We start from the raw sequence: 20893 nt of genomic DNA, 5'->3' as shown, positions 1-20893 counted from the left end.
GCACGCGTTACAAAGAAATGGAATCTATCGACGCCGCAATTTGGCCGAAAGCCCCCATCCTCGATCATCGCCTTCGTCGCGACGCTATCCGTGGTGATCCCTGTTTATGCGCGCTTCCAGGGCTAGTCCTCGAGGTACGCGTATTACTCGACTACTCTCACCAAGCTGTTCTCTGAGGCCGACAATTTCTTCCACCTTCACATCGGCACCGCCACGGCTCCATTCCGGGGACACTAATATGTTCAAAAAAGCCGTGAAAGATCACCCCGGGGGACCTGCCAAACCGCTCCAGTCCAATTTCCTTCGTGCAAACACGGTCTTGCCCTCCAAACCTGCTCAGCCACAATCTGTCGGTGTCAAACGAAAGATAGACATGACGAATGGTGGGGAATCCACACTGGGCTCCCTCCACAGTGCCGTCTACTTCGACGAGAATGATTTCGACGATGATCTGGATCTCGACATTGACGAGCCCATAGCTCTGAATATACCATCGGCGACGAGTTCGACCTATGCTTCGAAACCTGATCCGGTCAATTACCCGACCATTGATTTAACTTCCCCCGATCATCATAATGTGGTTGCCCCGCGCGCAAAGGAGTCTCCATCGGACATCAAGTACCCGGAGCTTCCACCCCTATCCCAAGAGCAAGCTGCGCCACCCAGTAGCATTCAAGTTCCGTGGTCATCCTCTCCTCCATCCCACTTTCAGCCACCACCGAAACCGCGGACTCTGCCCTGGCTAAAGGAGACCCAGGAGGAGGAGCTTTCGGAATCACGGAAGAACAGCTTTGCTACGCCAAAAAGACCCAGACCCGCTGAACCCTGGAATAAGAGTGCCAGTGCTATCAAAGAGGAGCAGAAAGAGCTCCGGCGGGAATATAAGAAAAGCCAAAAGGCCGATTGCGCTCCCAAGCAACGAGGCAACGCCAAACTGGCCAAAGTCTTCCTCAGTGACGAACAATTACACGTGGTGGATGCAGTTGTTACCCATGGCAAAAGTATCTTCTTCACTGGCTCGGCTGGTACCGGAAAGTCAGTGTTGATGAGGGAGATCATCAAGAAGTTGCGGGACAAGTACAAACGGGAGCCAGACCGAGTTGCAGTGACCGCGTCGACTGGTCTGGCCGCTTGTAACATTGAAGGCGTTACACTTCACAGTTTTGCAGGCATTGGATTAGGCAAGGAGCCCGTTCCCGAATTGGTGAAGAAGGTAAAAGGTTTTCCATGCCCAATGAGAATAATATCTCAAGTCTGACACGAAAGTAGATAAAAAAAAACCAGAAAGCTCGCAATCGATGGCTGCGCACCAAGGTCCTGATCATTGATGAGGTGTCTATGGTTGATGGTGATCTATTTGACAAGCTCGAGGAAATTGCACGACGAATTCGCAACAATGGTCGTGCTTTCGGAGGCATTCAACTCGTGGTGACCGGGGACTTTTTCCAATTGCCGCCTGTACCGGAGGGCCATGGTCGGGAGGCACGGTTTGCCTTCGCAGCAGCAACGTGGAACACCACGATCCAGCACACGATTCTTCTGACACACGTGTTTCGCCAGAAGGACCCTGAGTTTGCTTCGATGCTCAATGAAATGCGATTGGGCAAGATCAGTCCAACCACTATTGATGCATTTCGAAAGCTGTCCCGGCCTCTTGATTTCCATGACGCCCTTGAAGCAACCGAACTGTGCGTTTCCATTTTTGATACCCAAGCTGGTCTGATAAACATTGACTAACCTGTGCCAGATTTCCCACTCGTGCCGAGGTAGAGAACGCAAACTCACAGCGGATGAGTCGGCTCTCCGGGGAAGTCATGACGTTTCAGGCTGTGGATTCAGGAACGATCCAGGATCCTCAACATCGGGAGAAGCTTCTCTCCAACTGCATGGCGCCGATGACGATACATCTCAAAAAGGGTGCACAGGTGATGCTTATCAAGAACATGGAAGACACGCTCGTGAATGGCTCCATTGGCCGGGTGGTGGCATTCATGGACGAGACAACTTTTGACTGCTATAAGGACAATGAAGGTGTCTTTGTTGCGGGTGAAAATGAAAATGAGGATGAGGCAGCACTTCGCGCTCGAAAGAAGCTAAAGCCCCTGGCTCACAAAGAGGGAGGAGTCACAGTGACACGAAAGTGGCCTCTGGTCAGTTTCGTTCAACCTGATGGGACAGAACGCCATCTGCTGTGTCAACCTGAAGCCTGGAAGATCGAACTTCCCAATGGAGAAGTCCAAGCACAACGCCAGCAAGTGCCTCTCATCTTGGCTTGGGCATTGTCCATCCACAAAGCTCAAGGCCAAACTTTGCAGCGGGTCAAAGTTGACTTGGGTCGAGTCTTCGAAAAGGGACAGGCCTATGTGGCATTGAGTCGTGCAACATCGCAAGCTGGTCTACAGGTCTTGCGATTCGATCCGCGCAAAGTCATGGTGCATCCGAGGGTGACGGAGTTCTACTCGAATTTGATCTCCATCACGCAGGTCATGCAAGAAAAGCAAGGCAAGTCACGCGGGGTTGAGAATGAAGAAGACTGAGATACAGTATGCTTCGCATGTGACTGGAATCACATCCGATGTACAATTAAGCCGGTGACGTTTTTAGGACGCAGGAATGCCCATGTATGATTCAAACATAGTGATATCCCAACACCATGATACTTTGCGCCAGCTTCACAAAAATATCTGCCATTCTCGTCGTTCAATCGTGTAACGTGAAACAATAATATAAAAGGTTTAGTCCCTCCAATCTCCACCTTCGCATGTACGCATCATCGTTGGCGAGCTTTCTACCAAAGAGAGGACGAGCAACTTGCTTATCGGCTATCGCACGTGATCTGACGGCGGCATCGGCATTAAGCGTAAGCTTCCCGAGCTTGCGTTTGAATTTCTGACGAGCTTATCCTTGGTTCAGTCACAGATCAGTCCGAAGTCACATCACGATCACATAGGCCGAATATTTCTCGGAGCAATCTGTGACACGTAGTGACTATGGCTTCGGAGTTTATTGGCTACGATGTACTTGTGACCCTACAGGTGCCGCCCGGTGGGAAGCTCCAAGGGCAAGTTGCTGATGTGATCGGCCAGACGTTGCTGCTCAGAAATGGTATGATCTGCCTCTACCTCTCTGCGACATCTTACATACTGCTCATCATAGTTTCGATTACCATTTCTGACTAATATTGATTTAGTGACCCTTTTATGGAGTGGTCAGCAACACGCTCAATTCTCCGTGGACGCGTCAGCCATCGTCGATCTGAGTCTGGGTTCAAGCAAGCCCGCTCCTCCACCTACTCACCCAGCAACGCGGATCCCTCCGACACATGTGCCTGTACCCGCCTCAAATCCTTCAGCGCAAGACTTTGCAGACCCAGCGATCTTGAGCTTTACGAAGCCCCCCACGCAGCGACTCGCGCAACCCACGGCGACTCGTCTTCCCTGGAATTGCACAGGGGTTAGTTCCCGTTAGCGCATCTCTGACCGAACCATTCAGTAATCTTGAGCTGGATGTGAATGCCACGCGACAGGACGGCCGTCAAGTCCCGATCGAGAACGATTCCCATATCGTGCCAAGCGTGACCACACCCATCAAGCAGACGCAAAAGCGGAATCGCCAAGGAAGTCACGGCGGATTTGTCAAACATGGCGCGGCAGCAAGCACAAACCCAAAGAGCAAAGGCTGGCGTCAAACGGCTTTTGTGGAACCAGCGACCTCGGTCAACACCAGATCGCCGGAGCACGGTACACAGCCAAGCGCCAAGCTTCGCAAGAAGAAATCGCGCCGTCCGTACGCTGAGGATGCAAGTGGATGGGCCACTGAGGATGCTACTGACATTCAAGAGCTTGGCGAGTTTGATTTCCAGACCAATCTTTCCAAGTTTGACAAGCGAAGTGTGTTTGAGCAAATCCGCAACGATGATACCACTGCCGATGAGGCCCGCCTTGTGAGCTTCAATCGCCGACCCAAGCCAGGTACAAATGGCGGGAAGAACCTCCATTGGACGGAGAATGTGCTAGACAGTCCTCCCAACAGTGATACCGCGGATGATATTGCAGGTGCAAGTGATGCCAGACACAGCAGTGAGAATATCTCCGGACGCGAGCGCTCCAGAGCTCCTGCCCACGTGCAGATGTCTCGCAAAGGTAGCGCTATCATGGCTCAGCCCATGGTACCTCAGATCAGTGCGCTGGGTCGCAGTCAGCTTGGCACATCTCGGGCTGCTAGTCCTCGTCCAAGCCGGTCATCTGGATCGCCGATGGTGGGCGTTAATCCGACTGGGGCAACGCTACGACTCACTACCACCAACCGCAGCTGTCCCACCGTGAGCCCGTTGCAGACACTTGAGGTTGAGCAGATTGCAGTCGCGGAATTTGGGTTGTCAGAAGACATCTTGACTGAGAATGCGGGAAGGGGTATCGCAGAAGCTGCTGTCTCCCTACTTTCAAATGATGCGGCTGCTCCAACCATCCTCATCATCACTGGAAACCACCGCACTGGGGCTCGCGCAATTTCCGCTGCTCGTCATCTCCGCAACAGGGGTCATCGGGTTTCGGTATGCTTGCTTGGACTGGAGCATGACGAAGAGTTGCTCGAAAATTGTCGCCGGCAAATGGACATCTTCAGGAAAATTGGAGGGCGGGTTCTCAAGTGGGAAGACTTGTCCGCGCGTCTTGCCACCGCTGATCTGACTCCTGACCTGGTGATTGATGCCCTGTTTGGAATGCATCTCGCATTCGATGACCTTCGCACGGACGTCCAAGGCATTGCCTTTGAAATGATTGCCTGGGTGAATCGCAGCGATGCCGAGATTCTCTCAGTCGACGTACCATCGGGGATGTCCGCGTCAAGTGGTAAGTGCTTCTTTCACAATTTGGTCCTCCATGATGACACAATACTCATAATTCATTTTAGGTGAAGTCACAATGGCAGATGGAGGACGGCTCTGCGTCAATGCCTCGTCGGTAGTCTGTCTCGGCGCGCCCAAGGCCGGAATTCTCAATGCATTGCTCTCTGGCGAAGGAGATGCTTGGAATCTCACAGTGGCTGACATCGGCATTCCGCAGATAGTCTGGCGAAAGTATGGCACCCGTCGCCGACATGGCATTGACTTTGGAAACCGCTGGGTAGTCCCCCTTCGGCTGCACACATTGGCAGGATGAAGCATTTCTAGCCAATCGAGCTAGCGTTGACGACTCTGGCTTCGTCACTGCATGATTCCTATGGATAGCGGGCGTTTTTTGATTGATAGCTTTTTCTTTTACAGGATTGGGCGTTTTCTTCCGAAGCCGGGGCAGCTTGCGGACAATTATAAAGCGCTGTATTTTTATTTCCGCTGCAGGCACAATGTGTTGTGTGTTTTTGAGCGATTTTGGGGGTTTCAGTTCAATACCAGGTTTATTCACTTTGATGATAGTGATTATTTTAGCAATAAATCCATTGCGATTTGCTTTGCGCTCAAGCCCAGGATTCACCTTTCGCTCCCATGAATAGGATTCTGGCCATGAAGCCGACGAAGGTTTGCTTTAAGCTTGCCAACAATACGGGTCCTGCCCACAAGATGCAGGCGTCGCTGGAAAAAATGGTGTAGAGAATTCATTTGCGTGTACTATACGAATATCTCAAATGCGACTTATATTGTCAACTTCTCTGCCGCTTTCAGCAGATCCTCGATTGAATGGGGAGCAAGTCGCTGACCAGAGCCTTCAGGAGGGGCAGAGTTATTACTAGGCATGACGGAGTATACCACATAATCCGCAGCCAATGACGCAGTGTCAGTGGCAGTCCAGTACGTCCCATCAAGCTGATCCATGATGGCGGCCGTGCTAGTCGTCATCTGGTCGTTGCGGATCTGTTCTTTGGCCAAAATGAAGGCAATGAGCCTGAGAAAAGCTTTACCCAGCCGACCCCAACTGACAGCCATATTCCAGAGGCCCACAACGCTGCTTTCCAAGACCCGAGTCCATTTCAGATCATCTTGACCGGGTTTACCAATTCGTGCTATCGAATGTATGCCAGCAACACATGAGAAATGCAGCATCACAATGGGTACGGATTTCCAGCCGTGGAAATGCTTGTATAGTAAAATTGTTGAGCAGTGGGCCTCAATGGCCTTGGATTTGCTGGCTGCGGGATCGAAATCGGAGTGCTCGTGTGACTGTTCGACTGTATAGCCCTCGAAAATATCGCACAACGAAACCACGGTGCATTGATACGTCATCCTGCGACTGAATGAGTGACCGTGGCCATATATTGATAGTCATGAAGAAAAACGTACCTTAAACACAACGCGTGAGGAGTGCTGTTTCGTTCCAGTAAAAGCTCAGGCGGGAATCGAAGCTCCCATTCCACCAGTTTCCGGTGAATTAGACACGCTTGAGCCCAGGTCGCTTCAGTTGGAGGTGCGTCCTGCAAATCAAGCGCCAGGATTGAAGCTTGATTGACCAGTGTGGCCAGATCGCAGCGCAGTCGGGTGATCATGTACGTTCGTGCGGCAAAGAGTGGAATCTGAAAAGGATATGGACTCCATGTAAGCTGCTCATCGAGAGCCCTTGCCTCTTCCTCTGAAAACCCTATTGAAGGTGGCTTGGGCCACACACTGGGCTTTCTGTATACTTGGGAGCACAATCTATATTGGTAAGCGGCCGTTCCTGGATATTTGTGGATCAAGAGCAGGCAGTCGCCCTCAAGATTCAAGAACTGACGACTGCACGTCAAAAATACCCCATGATATCAGTTTTTGAGCTCTTACCATACTGATTTTCAGATCTTTGTTGACACAGTCAAAGTAGGGCGCCCCTTCCTTGTGCAGGCCCAATCTGTAATAAAGCGATGCGCCCCTCATAACAAGTCCTATACCTAAGCGGTCGGTTCCGAAAGTGCAGCATAAAAGGCCAAGTAAGATACCTGACAAGAGCGTCGGTACGTCGAGTCTTTCCTTTTCCAGTTCCCAAAGTCGCACTATTTCATCGTAGAGCTTTTGCGACAGTGCTTTCTCTTGACGTCGATCGGTGAACGAGTGCATACCATATGAAAGACTCTGTCATTCGTTAGCACCTGAGTGGGCCGCTAGGGGGGTCAAGTTTGGACGCACGCAACCATAGAGCATCATAATATGGACCAGTAACGGAGAGCAGAATCGTGTGGAACAAGTTTCCAAATCGTGGACAAACAGCTCTTGGTCGACCAAATGCCAAGTCGGATTCTCCCATGCGAAGTATAGTGAAAGCAGGTGGCTCGCAACGTCGTCATCCACAATGAGGCCCCAGTATTGTGATGACCTTGTCTGAATCAAAGGCTCGCGTCGCAAGCCGAGTCCCGCGGTGGGCTTACCTCGAGCAGTGATGTGCATTCGCTCAAGGTTGAGGGTATATTTCGTGCTGGGGTAACTGCGAGGTAAGCTCGTGGCGTTGTTGAATGCGGCAAGAAGTTCTGGACGACGTTGCTGCTTGTCATTAGCTACGGTGAGGTGAGGCCACAGGCGGGGACCACAGAGCAGCATTACCGATATCAATTTCAGGATCGGCTTGAGATCACCTGGTGGACAATTCATGAGAATATCGTTCAGAGTGGATTCATACTCCTGTACCTTCCCCTCCAGACGGTGAAGGTCAATCTGGAGTGCTTCCCGTTTGGACGCTGAGTAGAGGCATGGTTCCCCGATCGTGGCACAGTAGCCACACGATGGACGTTTCCCGTTGCATCTCAACTTGATCAAGCGGCAAGCATCACACGCTCGGGTGACTCGTTGGCGTTTGGCGATGGCCGCTCGCCCCGCTACACGGGGAATGGCAACTTTGTAGCGGGCGTTGCCTCCTGGATCGTTCAACGGCCATACACTCATGGCACCACTTTTTTTTTGACAGCGAGACCCGCTTCTAGTTTAGCAGTCAAAATTAAACCAGGTACCGACTGAATGGATCTGCAGTTGTGTCAGGACGACCGTGCTGAGGGGGAGGAGTTCATTGGGCACCCTAATCCGATCCTCGATGAAGCTGCTAGGTTTAGAGGATCGATCGTGAGATCGGAGGGATTAGTGACGCACTAGGCGGAGGTCCAGAGATTTGACTCCCGGCCCACCAGGATCGGGGCAAGATCGAGTAGTGTGTGCAGGATATCTGTCCGGTGGTCCACTCTTGGGGGGGGGGAAGAAGGGGGAAGAAAGCTGTGGCAGAATGACGAGAAATCCCTTGCACTAAAATCTTCGCAGTGTACGAGGTGATTGAGATGATGATGCGAGGATCGAGGGCCCTGTCATATCGTGGGTTGGGAAGATGATTGGGAGGCGAATGAGAGCGAGGAAATCGACCATCCCGATAGAGTAGAAAAGTCCGAGGCAAAGGCACAAAGGCACAAAAGGGAGAATGGGAACGCTGATGGACCTGCGGGGCCCTCGAGGACACTAGTGGTTGGCTACAGCACACATCTGGCAAAGGATGCGATCGCTGAACTCTGTGAAGCATTCGCTGGTAGCGGGCCTGGCCCACCCGTTCACAGACCACCTCCAACCCTCGGCTCCACCGGAGTGCATTGTGCTAAAGCACTGCCTGGACATCTCGAGATGGCTTCATTTTCGAGCAGTTGTGAGGACCGGGAGACCATATCAAACCGGAGTGGATACTGTAGGCTACTGGGACTGTGGAAGGATGCATAGCAGTTTTCGTGAGGCCCTGGCCGTTCAAAGGGGTTCAAAGCGGTCTACCAACGTTTGCTCGTGACCAGGCGACTCATTTGGTGCCTGAGGCCAATAGGCCGTGGCAGCCAGACAGCGAGCAGACAAGATATGCAAACTGCCTGATGAATGGAATCAGACGACAAGGCAGCACCATAGTGTCCAGATAATAATCTTGCAAGTCCGACATGGGTGTTAGTCCCTAGCCAGGCCGACTGCGACTACGTAGTCAATTGGATACGGTCTGGTGGAATCAGATTCTGGGTGCTTACCGGACGAGGGAGTTCTACCTGTTGTATGCCAATTCAACGCGTGAGGGACTGGTGGGATATACACCGCTCTGGCCCTGGAGCCTAGGGATATAGGTATTTCTCGTTGATGGGTGTCTACTGTCTACTAGGTTTTGCATGGCCCAATTGAACGTAAACCGCAGTCAAGAGCCGGGTTACAATGAGGGCATCTGCACCGAGGCAACGCAAAGTTTGCGGGGATTGGATAGATACGAAGCGTGAATGTGTCCTGTGATAGCAAGGCGGGGAGGGGGACCCATTTCCGAGCCGTTCTGGAACACTGTCAAAGGCCAATCATTGACGATGAGCCCGAATTAACGTTTTATTGTCAGTCGGGTTCAAGATATCGTCCGAGCGGCGGAGGAACCTCGGCTTCGTGCGACAGAGCCTCAAATTGGGCCGTTTCTCGGGAATATTTGACACAGTCAAGCTCATTTGATGAGGCTCTGCGTCTGGTCCCGTCATACCTGCAAGGCGGACATCTCTACGAGTATTATGATGTCCTTGGGTCAGAGGTTCAGTCACCTGGGTTCTAGATCTACCTATCCGGCAAATGTGAAGCCGGCAGTACAGTAGTAAATAGGATCTTCCGGTCAAAAAGCCCGCGCTTTGTCCTCAGACTATTATGATATCTCTCAATATGTACAATCTCTTTCGAGTTTCCATTTTCTATGCATTAGGGACTGGGCTAGTGGCTGGAGCGTGACTTATGTAGGTTCTAGTGATGGGTTATTATTACCTACAGTACCAGATTCATCGTCCTGTTCAAACATAAATCTTCATCACTTGGACTTAGATGAGAGGCGAGTCTGTAGGTATTCCCGCAAATTCAGGAGGTACTGACTTGTCATTTCATCCCAGCTCTTCATGCTCTTTCTGTCTCTCCGTTCGGCCCCTCGCATCTCTGCCACATCCATCAAAGGCCTGGCTCATTAATCGTCGGTGGTTGCAGGGCATTTCTGGTACTGCAGATACATTCCATCAGGCTCTCCCATAGTCTATTCTCGCCTAAATTATTGTAAAAATAAATCACTGTATAGGAAAAGAATTTGCAGCTCTAGTGGGTTTGCATGAATTCAATGGTCGGCTTACATGGCCAGTCTGTCGTACGGAAAGTCAGACTGTGGCAAAGGATGTTGGAATAAGCCACAGCGGCGGACTGTCATACTTGAGTTCAGAACTCTTTTCCCCGATTCGATCAATTCTTTGTTATTGCTCCCGTTATGCACCTCGATGGCGAGTGCTGATGGTTCCATTGAAGACGCAGCTTTCCTGGAAACAGCCCCGTAGGGACTCTCGGGATGAATGTCAGCCTTGCTGCCTTAAAACCCTTACCCCAAGACGGCTAGCCGCCCCGTCATCCGCGGCATTCTTCGAAACCGCAGCAGATAAAGCAGGTCTGCAGTTGAAGCCTCAAGCAAGATGGGTAAAGGTACGTCTCAAGCTCGGAGGGTCCCTCAAATTGTCACAGACACTAATCATATGTCTTGCATAATTAGGAACGGACAAACTCTACGTATGTCATCTTTATGAATTGCGTTCTCCGAGTTCATGCTCGCGTTTTCAGCGCCGCTAACATACCGCTGCATCCAGATCACGCACTCCGAGTGGGCATCGGAGGATGCATTCTCTGCCAGCGCAGGCGCTGGGGTCGCCAAAGCCCGCCAGAGTGGCTCCCATGCGACGTTCAAGCGATTACCATTTAACTTCTGCTCTCTCTCCCTACAACCTTTCTCGCACCCTGTGTGCACGCAGTCCGGAACCATCTTCGACCTCACCAACATCCTGCCGTGGATCAAGAAGCACGGGACGAATCCAGTCGACGGATCGCCGTTGAAGAGTTCAGATCTGATCAAGCTCACCATCGCCAAGAATGAGGACGGCGAGTATGTCGACCCGGTGACATACAAGGTTTTGACGGATAATACTCACATTGTCGCGCTACGAAATACTGGCAATGTGTTCGCTTGGGATACTGTGGAGCGACTGAATATCAAGGGGAAGATGTGGCGCGACCTCGTCACCGACCAAGAGTTCACCCGCAAGGACATCATTACTCTACAGGATCCACAAAATATCCAGTCACGAAATCTCAGTTCGTTCAAATATCTGGAACAAGGCCACACGGACATCCCAGGGCAGAGCCAGCCCTCAGGGACGGTTAATACGGATGCATTGGGAAGCTCGGCAAAAATCCTGAAAGCAAAAGAGGCAGTGGCAAAGGCGCGCGCCGAACGTGCCCAGCAGCAGGCTGGTTCCGCTGCTTCCAAGGCAGGCTCAAAACTCGGAGCTCTGGGATTGAATGCGACGAAGCCGGGAAGTTCTCAGTCGAGCAAGCCTACCCCGTACAATGCAGCCCGCTTTACGACCGGCAAAGCCGCTGCCTCCTTCACAAGTACCGGACTAACACCTCATACTTCCGCTGAATTGGCGTTGCTCTCGGAGGAAGAATATATGCTGAAGCGGGGTCGTATCAAGGCCAAAGGCTACGCCCGCATTGATACGACTGCTGGGCATTTGAACGTGGAGTTATATCCGGAGTATGCCCCCAAAGCTGTTTGGAATTTCATCCAGCTCGCCAAAAAAGGGTACTATAAAGATGTCGTTTTCCACCGGAACATCAAGGGCTTTATGATCCAAGGTGGTGACCCCACCGGTACTGGTCGGGGTGGTGAGAGTATTTGGGGCAAATATTTTGCCGATGAATTTGAAGGGCCGTTGAAGCATGATGGACGAGGTACACTCAGCATGGCCAACAAAGGCAAGAATACAAACAGCAGTCAATTGTGAGTCACTCTCAGGACCGGATCTCTGTCCTGTCCACCGGGATTCGACTATGTTGCTCTCAAAGACGGACCTTCCTCTGACAGCCCCTTCTAGCTTCTTTGCATATCGCGCCCTTCCCCATCTGGACCGAAAGCACACTGTCTTTGGGCGACTGATCGACGATCCCTCGCCCTCATCCACGACCCTCAATGCCCTTGAAATACACCCGGTCGAAGCAAATACCAATCGACCTGTCCCCGAGGTTCGAATCAAAGAGGTAACTGTCTTTGTTGACCCGTTTGAAGATTTCCTCACCCAGAAGCGCGCCGAAGGAGCGACCGAAACGGGCGGTGGAGATGCTGCCAGGGATGAGGTCGAACATCAAGTGGATGATGATCGTGTCACCTGGACTGGCAAACGTGTTCGTAGTGCAGGGACAGGTCCGTCCCCCGAAGGTTCCGGTGGCGTTGGCAAATATTTGAAAGCTGCGCTTGCCGAGCGCATTCAGGAGGAAGATGAAATTGTGGAATATGTGGATGATGAGCCTGAGCCTGAACCCGTGCGCAAAAAAGCAAAGGGGACAGGTGGCTTTGGTGACTTCAGTTCGTGGTAATCGGCCTGCGTCAGGGATTCCCAGTCCGATTGTCACATGAGGCACCGGGGGCGGTGCACCCAGTAGAAATGGCAGAGACTTGGGGGATGTTCGCCAACGACAGGCTTTCTTGTCCTTCCTCAAGCTTTTTTGGCATATTCGACGAGGTATCTCTTCAGTGAGACCATGGCGGAGATATGGCATGGGAGACATCATGGACGTTGACAACAGCCATACAACGTTACTTGTTCGAGGGGATGGGCTCTGTAAAGCTCAAACCCTTCCTAACTATAGCCATTACAGAAATCATTCATTTCCTGGGATGCATCGGTCGCTTGCGACTCGATTTGATATGGACGTGGATCTCTCTTGCAGGATAATCCGATTAAAGCTATCCCATCACCGACTAGCCTCTCTGAGCCACAATCCACTCGATTTGCCAATAATTGGCCAATGATCTGCAACTATTGAAGTGCGTGACACTTTCTCCTTTTTCGAAGAGTGTGTATTGTTCGTTGCTAGATCGACTTTGTATTTTTGGAATCAACTGGAAGGACGGCTTGTTGGCTGATAGTAAGCATCGGTCTATGGGGCAAAGGCATGACAGTTTGCCTACAGTAGGTTAAAATATCCCGGGCTCAATATGGCAGGTATTCATTCCATATACCTCCATGTAGAATTGGTACAAGTCACGTTTCTCCGTGGACTTTGGACAAGACTATCGTTCCTGTCTCCCCTCTCCTTTTCCTCCACGCAATTCACATCAACTAGTTCCCGGGTAAAGGTAGTGTCCCCCATCCAAGCTCCACTCCTCTCCTCTCCGTTCTTGGCTCTTTAAATTCCTCCGCCCAACCGTCACGGGGCGGAGTTAAGCAGCACTTCCACCCGTTCCACGTTCTCTCCCGTCCCCGGTACGTCTGCCCGATCCGGAACGCATCATTTCCCCTCCCCCTAACCATCGCCCCCGCTCGCCAGGCCACTCTCATATCGGCCTTCTTGGAATCATCACCATCCATCAATCTGAGGTTAGCATTCCGTCGCGAAGAGCGTCCACTCGTCAGTGTCTTTTGAAGTCTATCGGTAAGCCTACCTTCACCAGCCTGCACTAGTCAGGTCTCCGGAGGTTCCGTGCAGCGGGGGTGTCGGGGTCCGGGGCGAGAAACGGCTTTCCTGCAGGTTAGTCGCTCGATGGGACGTATGCCACTGTCAATCTGTGGGATGATACAACTATCTGCGACTACGCAATGTGTCCTCGGGAGTGTTTGTCACAATGGCTGCTCTTCTCTGGCGCGCAATGCCAGCGCGAATCCAGTCCAAAGCCTGTAACCTGGTCGGCGCTTGTTGATTTGTGTCCTGCGCCTCCTCAGCTTACCAATCCGCCTTGAAGTCGGTGATCTTGTCTGGGATGGTTTGCAAGGACAAGAAAACTTTTGGACCTGCGCCACGGACACGTTGCTCTGCTTTACCCTGCGTTGTTTCTGGATACTTGCACACGCTCCGACGTTCAGCTATTAACTAGTTTTGTTCAGACCATCCAGCCGGTTATCCACGAGTCACCTTGAAGATTCGACACCAGCCGCACGTATCTGGCACCTGTACTCACAACCTCGTGATCTCTCCTCTTCAGATTCAACTCCTCAATCCCCGTCGACAAGGGACTCTATCAAGCTGGCAGGAAATAAGCGCCGCAGCTTTTCTTCTCAGGGTGGGTTGCTGAGCAGAATGTTCAGTGGCTCCTCGAGCCCACCTAAGGAAAGAATCGACTCTGTCTCGGCTCCGATAGCTGGACTTGAACCCAGCGACCTGAACCTTCAGCCGGAGAACGCCAGCCCTCGTGACAAACGATTTTCTCCCCCGAGCAGCGGCTTTTTCAACCGTCGTCAAAGCGATCACGAAGCCGTGACAGGAGAGAAGAAGCGCCGCAGTAGTACGGTCACTAAAGCCGCCAATTTCTTCAGCAGTGCCAAAAACTCCTTTAGTTTGAACGGGGCGCGTGACTCGCCTTTCTCCGCTCTCAGTTCGAGTCCCTCGGCCCACGAAGGTACTCTATCCAAGCTTGGCAGGATGGACCCAGCTCTTGTCGTCCCGCAGGGATCATTCAACAACTCTGCGGGCGAATCGGCGCCCACTCCACGATCGACTTTCCGCGTGGGTGTTACGGAAGATCGGAATCGAAAATGTCGCCGTACCATGGAGGATACCCATGCCTACTTGTACAATTTCTATGGCACACCTGCCCCTACGTCACCGGACACCAGTGCCACCAACTCGGCCGAGCCGCCGAGCGATCCGCATACAAGCATGGTGGAAACAGACAATGGCTACTTCTCCATATTCGACGGTCATGCTGGTACCTTCGCGGCTGAGTGGTGTGGCAAGAAATTGCACCTGATCCTCGAGGATGTCATGCGCAAGAATCCCAACACTCCTGTCCCCGAACTACTCGATCAAACTTTCACCAGTGTCGATCAACAATTGGAGAAGCTACCTCTCAAAAATAGTGGCTGTACTGCTGTAATTGCCTTGCTGCGCTGGGAGAATCGCGTGCCCAGCTCTCAGTCCGCGACCGGTTCTGCCAACATTGCCTCCGCGGTAGCCGCTAGTAGGAGTGACGCCAATGCCAATGATGTCTCAGATCAGGAGGGCTCCGCCACGTCGATTCCAAAGCTGCAACAACAAGCTCAACGCCAACGTGTGTTGTACACCGCGAACGTTGGCGACGCCCGTATCGTACTGTGTCGTAACGGCAAAGCTCTTCGGTTATCCTACGACCACAAAGGCAGCGATGAAAACGAGGGAAAGCGAATCACGAATGCTGGAGGCTTGATCCTCAATAACCGCGTCAATGGTGTTCTCGCAGTCACTCGCGCCTTGGGCGACGCATACCTGAAGGATCTGGTCACCGGGCATCCGTACACGACCGAGACTGTCATCCAGCCGGATGCAGACGAATTCATCATCCTGGCATGTGACGGAGTAAGTTCTTTCTACCAGATACGCTGCTTTTGACTGTGACATTTTGTAGCTGACACCTCTCTTCTAGCTATGGGACGTTTGCTCAGACCAAGAAGCTGTCGACCTCATCCGCAACGTGCAGGATGCCCAACAAGCGTCTAAAATCCTAGTCGATCACGCGCTGGCGAGATTCAGTACGGACAATCTTTCCTGTATGGTTATAAGACTCGATCCGTCTCGTGTGAAGGACGTCGTCAACAGCAAGCCGGGCGCAAACGCAGTTGAAGGCGATCTCGCGGCCACTGTCCCTCGGGGAATGAGCGAAGCAGATAAGATCGTGGAGACCGCCAGGAATAGCATGGCCAAGACTGGAACAGGCGACCAAGGGATGACAGAGGAGGCGCAGGATGATATGGCGGTCAAGACGGCCACCGAGGAGGACAAACCCGCAGTCCAGATGTCTACCAGTGTACCTGGCAATTTTTCACAAGCAAGCGTACAGCCTTCGACGCATACCACTCAAGAAACAAAGTGATGCCCACGAAGGGATGATGAGATTGCCCGGATGATTTCTTAACGTGCACAGTTCATGGTTTACCTCGATATCCCACACAGCCTATCTGGCCAAGGTCACTGGGCATTTTTCAAAGTGGAGTAAATCGTAGGATATTTTTTTATCCATTCAATTGCTCCCTGTGTCATATTCGCCGAACTATTTCCAGGCCGTTTACCATCATTTGCGGTCAGTCTCGAGACTGTTATCAATCAAAGACTTCTTCCATTGCGGAGGAAATGGATGACTCGACTTGGGTTTCACATTGATTTTACCAATCTGCATTCCGTCTATCAAGTAGATATCAATATTGGAGGCTTAGAAGTATTGCCCGATGCTGTAATTCCAGCGTACCGTTCAAGGCTGGTTGTCATCCCGTTGTATGATTTCTCCATGCTCGCCTGTAGTCATAGATCCTCATTTTCTGGTTACTGGTTTATATTAGATGACTTCCGAAGGTCAAATGGATTGACATCGCCCCCTGGTCTCTCATGGGGTCTATCAATCAGTCCCAGAAGTCATAGCTACTAACTGCTACTGAAATCCCGTAATTGATGGAGCAAGGCAGAATGTCCATACTTGATATGGCCGTGGCTACTGGAGTCGCTCACGCCTTCCATTGCTCTCATACAGTCTGAACGCGACCCAGCGCTGTGAACGATTCGCAAGATCTAACTACTATCTATATCATCTGAAACTTGCACGAGATTTAGATACGGGACCCTTAGCTGGCGACATACATTGTCTCCTCCACTCGATGCCTGGCCATGAGGTTTCGAGATAGTCATCAAGAATCGAAATCGAGACATACTAGGCATCAGATGGAACCACAAGGGCAAACCGTGTGCTTAGAAATACAGTTTATGCAATAGATGGGAAGCTTAGGAGATAGCCCGGAGGTAAGAAAACAGGCCGATAAAATACACAGAAATCGGATGCCCAGACATCCGAAAAATGACGAACCAAGCACATGCCGCTCAGGCGCCTGAAGCAGACTTCGTGAAGAATCGAAGCAGACGAGAAGATAAGACCATTACCCGCGACGTGTAGAGTCATTAAGCTTCCACTGCAGGCACGACATGAACCCGCTCACCACCGATAATGTTGTCACGCTTGAGCTCCAGCTCGCCATGCTGGACCTTGGCAGGCCACGAGGCAGCGTAGTTTGCATCGTGGACATCACGCCAAAGGATCTTCACATCGCCTGGGGTTTCGGGGTAGTCACCGACCTCGCCGATCTTGACTTCCACACCCTCGCGCTCGCTCAGCTGCTTTTCCAAAGCCTCAATTCGAGCCTTATACTCCTCCGATCGCTCGGCCTCCTGTACGATTGCCTCACGTTGGCGCCTTCGCTGGCTGCGCCAATACTTTTGGCGCCAGGTTTCCTTTTCGAGAATGCCGTCCGCGATTTCCTTCTCCTGGATTTCCAGCACTGCCGCGATGTCAGCAACCGAGGTCGCCTTCTGGTCCATGAGAACCCGCGCACGCTCCTTCTTCTCCATTGGGTGCCCAATGCGCTTTTTGTTCATCCGATCGAACTCCTCCGCTTCAGAGGGGTCCTTTGGTCGCCTGGACGCAAGGAATTCCTCGGTGACTGTGATCATCTCGGGAGGCGGGGAGAGCTGGCGTCGCAGGGAGAATTCGCGCAGCAATTGGTAAGCCCGAAGGCCAAGACGAGCGTCACCGAAGTGAACGGAATAGTATGGAATCCACATATCGCGGCGTAGCTTGGCGGGAACAGTTTTCTTTCCGTGGTAGACCATTTGGCGCAGGACGTTGTTTTCCTACAGTACAAGACACGGATCGTTAGTCATGCTGAGAATGAAGACACAAACTGCTTCTGCCAATATCGGTCCCCGCAGCCTCAAAATAACTGCTGCCAATGCAATGAGATTCCACCATCACGCACATACCTCCAAGTACCGCGTCAGGGAGTACACAACTTGCTTCGTCTGAGCATTGTGGTAAACGAAGATGTGCTTCCCGTGTGTGATTGAGTTGAGCGCCTTCTGCAACCGCACACTCTCGCGCTTCAGGTGTTCTTTGAATGCATTGGACGAGGTCTCTCGGATCTTTCCCTGAATCGGCGCCTTGGGATCGATAGGCGGGTGTCGTACGAACTTCTTCAAGGACGCAACCCGGGTCGAATCCAGGATCTTTTGTATCGGCTTTGACGCCGTGCTGGCTGAGGCCATAGCGGCCAAGTGAAAAGCGGCGTTTTAGAGATTTCAGGTATCGTTGTCGGATAGCCAGGCTCGTTCCTGTCAGAGGGCAGTGCAGGGTTGTTGGGTGCCCGAGCAGTCGATGTCGATGGGACGCTGGGAATTCGGAGGTGGATTTTTTGACGGGAACACCTGCGGGTCTTGGCACAGTCTGCTCTCCGCATCGACCGCATCGTCCCTCCATAGCTCCATCACTAACACGTTCAACTCATGCGACGGTCGCTTCAGTCGCCTCCTCGTGTGGAAAATGTGCTTCAATAGTCTTCTGTTCTCTCTTTCTTGTGGCAAATACATTTAGTGCTCAAGTCGGTCGCGGTAACATCTGCAATGGACGCCTCAAACGGCGTGCTGATAGCTCCGGATCATGACGCAGTTGTGCGTAGGGACCGACCGTGGCTGTATGCATCGGTCAGTATTTTCTTTTCGAGGAGCGATGTCTACTTGATCTAATGAGTACTAGAATCGAAAGCTCCGCCATTTACATGGCGTCTCTGTCCGTAACCTGGCAGTCCCCACCCTCAAATCGAGCCCGCGGAAGAACGATAAACGACGACGAGATTCCAAACACCCTGACATCACCATCGAAGCTTCTTGCTCAAAATGAGAGCCGGCCTCTGCAACCATCGCGGTCTTTCGCAGACCTTGCGTCGCAAGCGGTTTCTGATAGCCGTCCGGGCAAACGGCCCGATCTAGTTCCTTCAAGACGCCGAAGTCTGCTGCCCTGGAACGATCCCAATCCAGCAACAAGTCAATTGCGTCTAGAAGATATCACACAGAGTCGCATGGCCAACACGTTCTTCTCACTGCATTGCAATGAATTCGAAAAGCCAGTGTATGTCAGTGAAGTAGTCGACAAGGCAACAAATCCGAACTTTCGCACGTTTGACTTGAACCCTGTGGCCCGGCTGTTTCCCGCCTGGACACGGTTACCTTGAAGCTCTGGGCAAAGACTGAGTCAATGCCGGACTACCTGCTTCTGGTGGAGCTGCAGCAAAACATGCGGTCCCTGCAATTTTTGGGGAAGACTCTGGAAGACTTCCATCAACCTCTCCCCGCCAATTGTGTTTTGTTTCATTTTCCCGATGGGGTATACACAAGCCTTACCGATATCCCCCCAATAGAGCTGCCTGGCGCAGTATTTGGCCAGAAAGGCACTAGCGGAAGCAATGTTTCACCCACATCATCCTATGAGGCGCTGATGCGATTGGCGAACTTGGATGAATGCATCCAGGATGCCTTGGCCACCCGCGAGAAGCTAGAGACGCAGATCGGAGAGATTCTGCAAAGCAATGAGGCTGCATTGAAGACGGAAAGTCAATCAGCAAGAGCACAGGATCGCCTCGTCTCAATCAGACAGGCCGTGGCCGCCGAGCGCAAGCAAATTCGAGCGGCGAATAAACGCAAGGAGGAACTTGCTGCCAGTATTCATGCTCGCAAAAGCTTCATGGAGCAGGGTCGCAACCGCCAAGAGAAGGCTAAGATTCATCTCCCAGATGCCCAAGAGAAACTTGCAGCGAGCGAGAAACTGTTGGCCCAAAATGCCGACGAAACGAAGGGCCAGATTCGGCGCATTGCTGAGGATCTGATGTTGATCTATCCAATTGACCCAGTGCCTGACAAGGTGCTTGCCTTCACGATTGCTGGGCTATTCCTCCCCAATTCCAAATTCGACAACATCGATCGTGAAGAGGTGGCAGCGGCGCTGGGCTACACTGCTCATGTTGTCTATTTGCTGTCTTTCTACCTCTCGGTGTCGATTCCTTACCCAATCAGCCCCAACTTGTCGACGTCTTTGATTCAGGATCCGGTGTCTAACAACCTACCCCAACGTACATTTCCGCTCTATCCAGTCAGTGTTCAGTACCGATTCGAGTATGCCGTCTTCCTTCTCAACAAGGACATTGAGTTCTTGCTCAACAAACAAGGGATACGAGGATTGGATATCCGGCACACACTTCCCAACCTCAAGTATCTCTTTTACATTCTTACTGCCCAGACGCAAGATATTCCCGCTCGTAAGGCGGGCGGCATCCGTGGTCTCCTCACTGGGAGACTAACACCCAACATGTCCCGTCGAGGGAGCCTCGACAGCACCCTGTCTGGCGAGGTAGTCCAGCCACGGAAGCCACTTGATATGATCTCCCGCATGAATGGGCTTGCACTCAGTGCGGATGCCACTGTATCAAATGGGATGTCCCATTGTACACTAATACTGTCGAGCATATGTTTATGCTATCATGCGATTACATATTCAAGTCTATAATAGTTTTGATTGTCGAATGTATATTTGGAGATTGCCGTTTGATTCTATCCATCCAGCCTGCAACTAAGAGGCTCTACGGACATTACTCTTTTTGTCCATCACGGTTGTCTAGGTTGCCCGTCAACTTGTGTTCGTCTCTATTACGCCCGAGTCCGTGTTCCCGCACCATGTCCGCATATTCTCGTATTGTGAAGGTTGTCACACCTACAATTTCATTGGAACAAATGAGACATACCGATCATCGCAAACCCCTCGTCAGCTACCTCCCCTGAAGGGTGCTCACTCAGTGGTCCCATTCTCTTTGCACTCCCCGCCCGGTCTGTTCTGGGCGATGGAATTACTGAATTGGGTCAGACGTGGTGCCTTTCATGCCTCTCTCTTCCTTTGTGTCTGTACGGCCCACGACTTCAAAGCTGCACCTGAAATACCCCTAGAACTAATTACCGGGCTGTGCTCACTTTGTGCTACAACCCCACGTGGGGATAGCGTGAAATTTATATCGTCATCCATGTATATAATTAGAAGCTCTCTGACTGGAGATCGACTGACAGTTGGCAGCCTCCGCAGTCTCAGTTCCAATACTT

The 20893-nt window shown here is 51.8% G+C and overlaps 8 protein-coding genes across 8 annotated transcripts; 5 read left to right on the top strand and 3 right to left on the bottom strand.

Annotated features, from left to right (window-relative positions):
* Window positions 1-238: 238 nt before the first annotated feature.
* Window positions 239-2537, top strand: POX_d05461 (ATP-dependent DNA helicase PIF1; the record flags this gene model as incomplete). The annotated part of the gene is made up of 3 exons (XM_050114306.1): window positions 239-1213; window positions 1270-1688; window positions 1748-2537. 3 exons carry the CDS (start codon window positions 239-241, stop codon window positions 2535-2537), a joined length of 2184 nt encoding a protein of 727 aa, XP_049969257.1.
* A 453-nt stretch (window positions 2538-2990) lies between these two features.
* Window positions 2991-5159, top strand: POX_d05460 (uncharacterized protein; the record flags this gene model as incomplete). The annotated part of the gene is made up of 4 exons (XM_050114305.1): window positions 2991-3105; window positions 3191-3453; window positions 3527-4850; window positions 4912-5159. 4 exons carry the CDS (start codon window positions 2991-2993, stop codon window positions 5157-5159), a joined length of 1950 nt encoding a protein of 649 aa, XP_049969256.1.
* Window positions 5160-5629: 470 nt separating this feature from the next.
* POX_d05459 (uncharacterized protein) lies at window positions 5630-7840 on the bottom strand (the record flags this gene model as incomplete). The annotated part of the gene is made up of 5 exons (XM_050114304.1): window positions 5630-6218; window positions 6275-6696; window positions 6749-6849; window positions 6904-7036; window positions 7091-7840. 5 exons carry the CDS (start codon window positions 7838-7840, stop codon window positions 5630-5632), a joined length of 1995 nt encoding a protein of 664 aa, XP_049969255.1.
* Window positions 7841-9740: 1900 nt separating this feature from the next.
* Window positions 9741-9875, bottom strand: POX_d05458 (uncharacterized protein; the record flags this gene model as incomplete). Its single annotated transcript, XM_050114303.1, has 1 exon — window positions 9741-9875. One exon carries the CDS (start codon window positions 9873-9875, stop codon window positions 9741-9743), a length of 135 nt encoding a protein of 44 aa, XP_049969254.1.
* Window positions 9876-10380: 505 nt separating this feature from the next.
* POX_d05457 (Peptidyl-prolyl cis-trans isomerase-like 2) lies at window positions 10381-12337 on the top strand (the record flags this gene model as incomplete). The annotated part of the gene is made up of 4 exons (XM_050114302.1): window positions 10381-10390; window positions 10458-10474; window positions 10552-11744; window positions 11839-12337. The coding sequence occupies 4 exons, from the start codon at window positions 10381-10383 to the stop codon at window positions 12335-12337; spliced, it is 1719 nt and encodes a 572-aa protein (XP_049969253.1).
* Window positions 12338-14038: 1701 nt separating this feature from the next.
* Window positions 14039-15806, top strand: POX_d05456 (Protein phosphatase 2C; the record flags this gene model as incomplete). Its single annotated transcript, XM_050114301.1, has 2 exons — window positions 14039-15292; window positions 15360-15806. 2 exons carry the CDS (start codon window positions 14039-14041, stop codon window positions 15804-15806), a joined length of 1701 nt encoding a protein of 566 aa, XP_049969252.1.
* A 1073-nt stretch (window positions 15807-16879) lies between these two features.
* Window positions 16880-18019, bottom strand: POX_d05455 (uncharacterized protein; the record flags this gene model as incomplete). The annotated part of the gene is made up of 2 exons (XM_050114300.1): window positions 16880-17608; window positions 17738-18019. The coding sequence occupies 2 exons, from the start codon at window positions 18017-18019 to the stop codon at window positions 16880-16882; spliced, it is 1011 nt and encodes a 336-aa protein (XP_049969251.1).
* A 354-nt stretch (window positions 18020-18373) lies between these two features.
* POX_d05454 (uncharacterized protein) lies at window positions 18374-20309 on the top strand (the record flags this gene model as incomplete). Its single annotated transcript, XM_050114299.1, has 3 exons — window positions 18374-18444; window positions 18507-18942; window positions 18996-20309. The coding sequence occupies 3 exons, from the start codon at window positions 18374-18376 to the stop codon at window positions 20307-20309; spliced, it is 1821 nt and encodes a 606-aa protein (XP_049969250.1).
* Window positions 20310-20893: the final 584 nt, after the last annotated feature.

Source organism: Penicillium oxalicum, chromosome IV (genome assembly GCF_001723175.1).
Source record: "Penicillium oxalicum strain HP7-1 chromosome IV, whole genome shotgun sequence".
Classification (NCBI taxonomy): Eukaryota; Fungi; Ascomycota; class Eurotiomycetes; order Eurotiales; family Aspergillaceae; genus Penicillium; species Penicillium oxalicum.
This window is presented reverse-complemented; position numbering and strand designations above follow the sequence as displayed.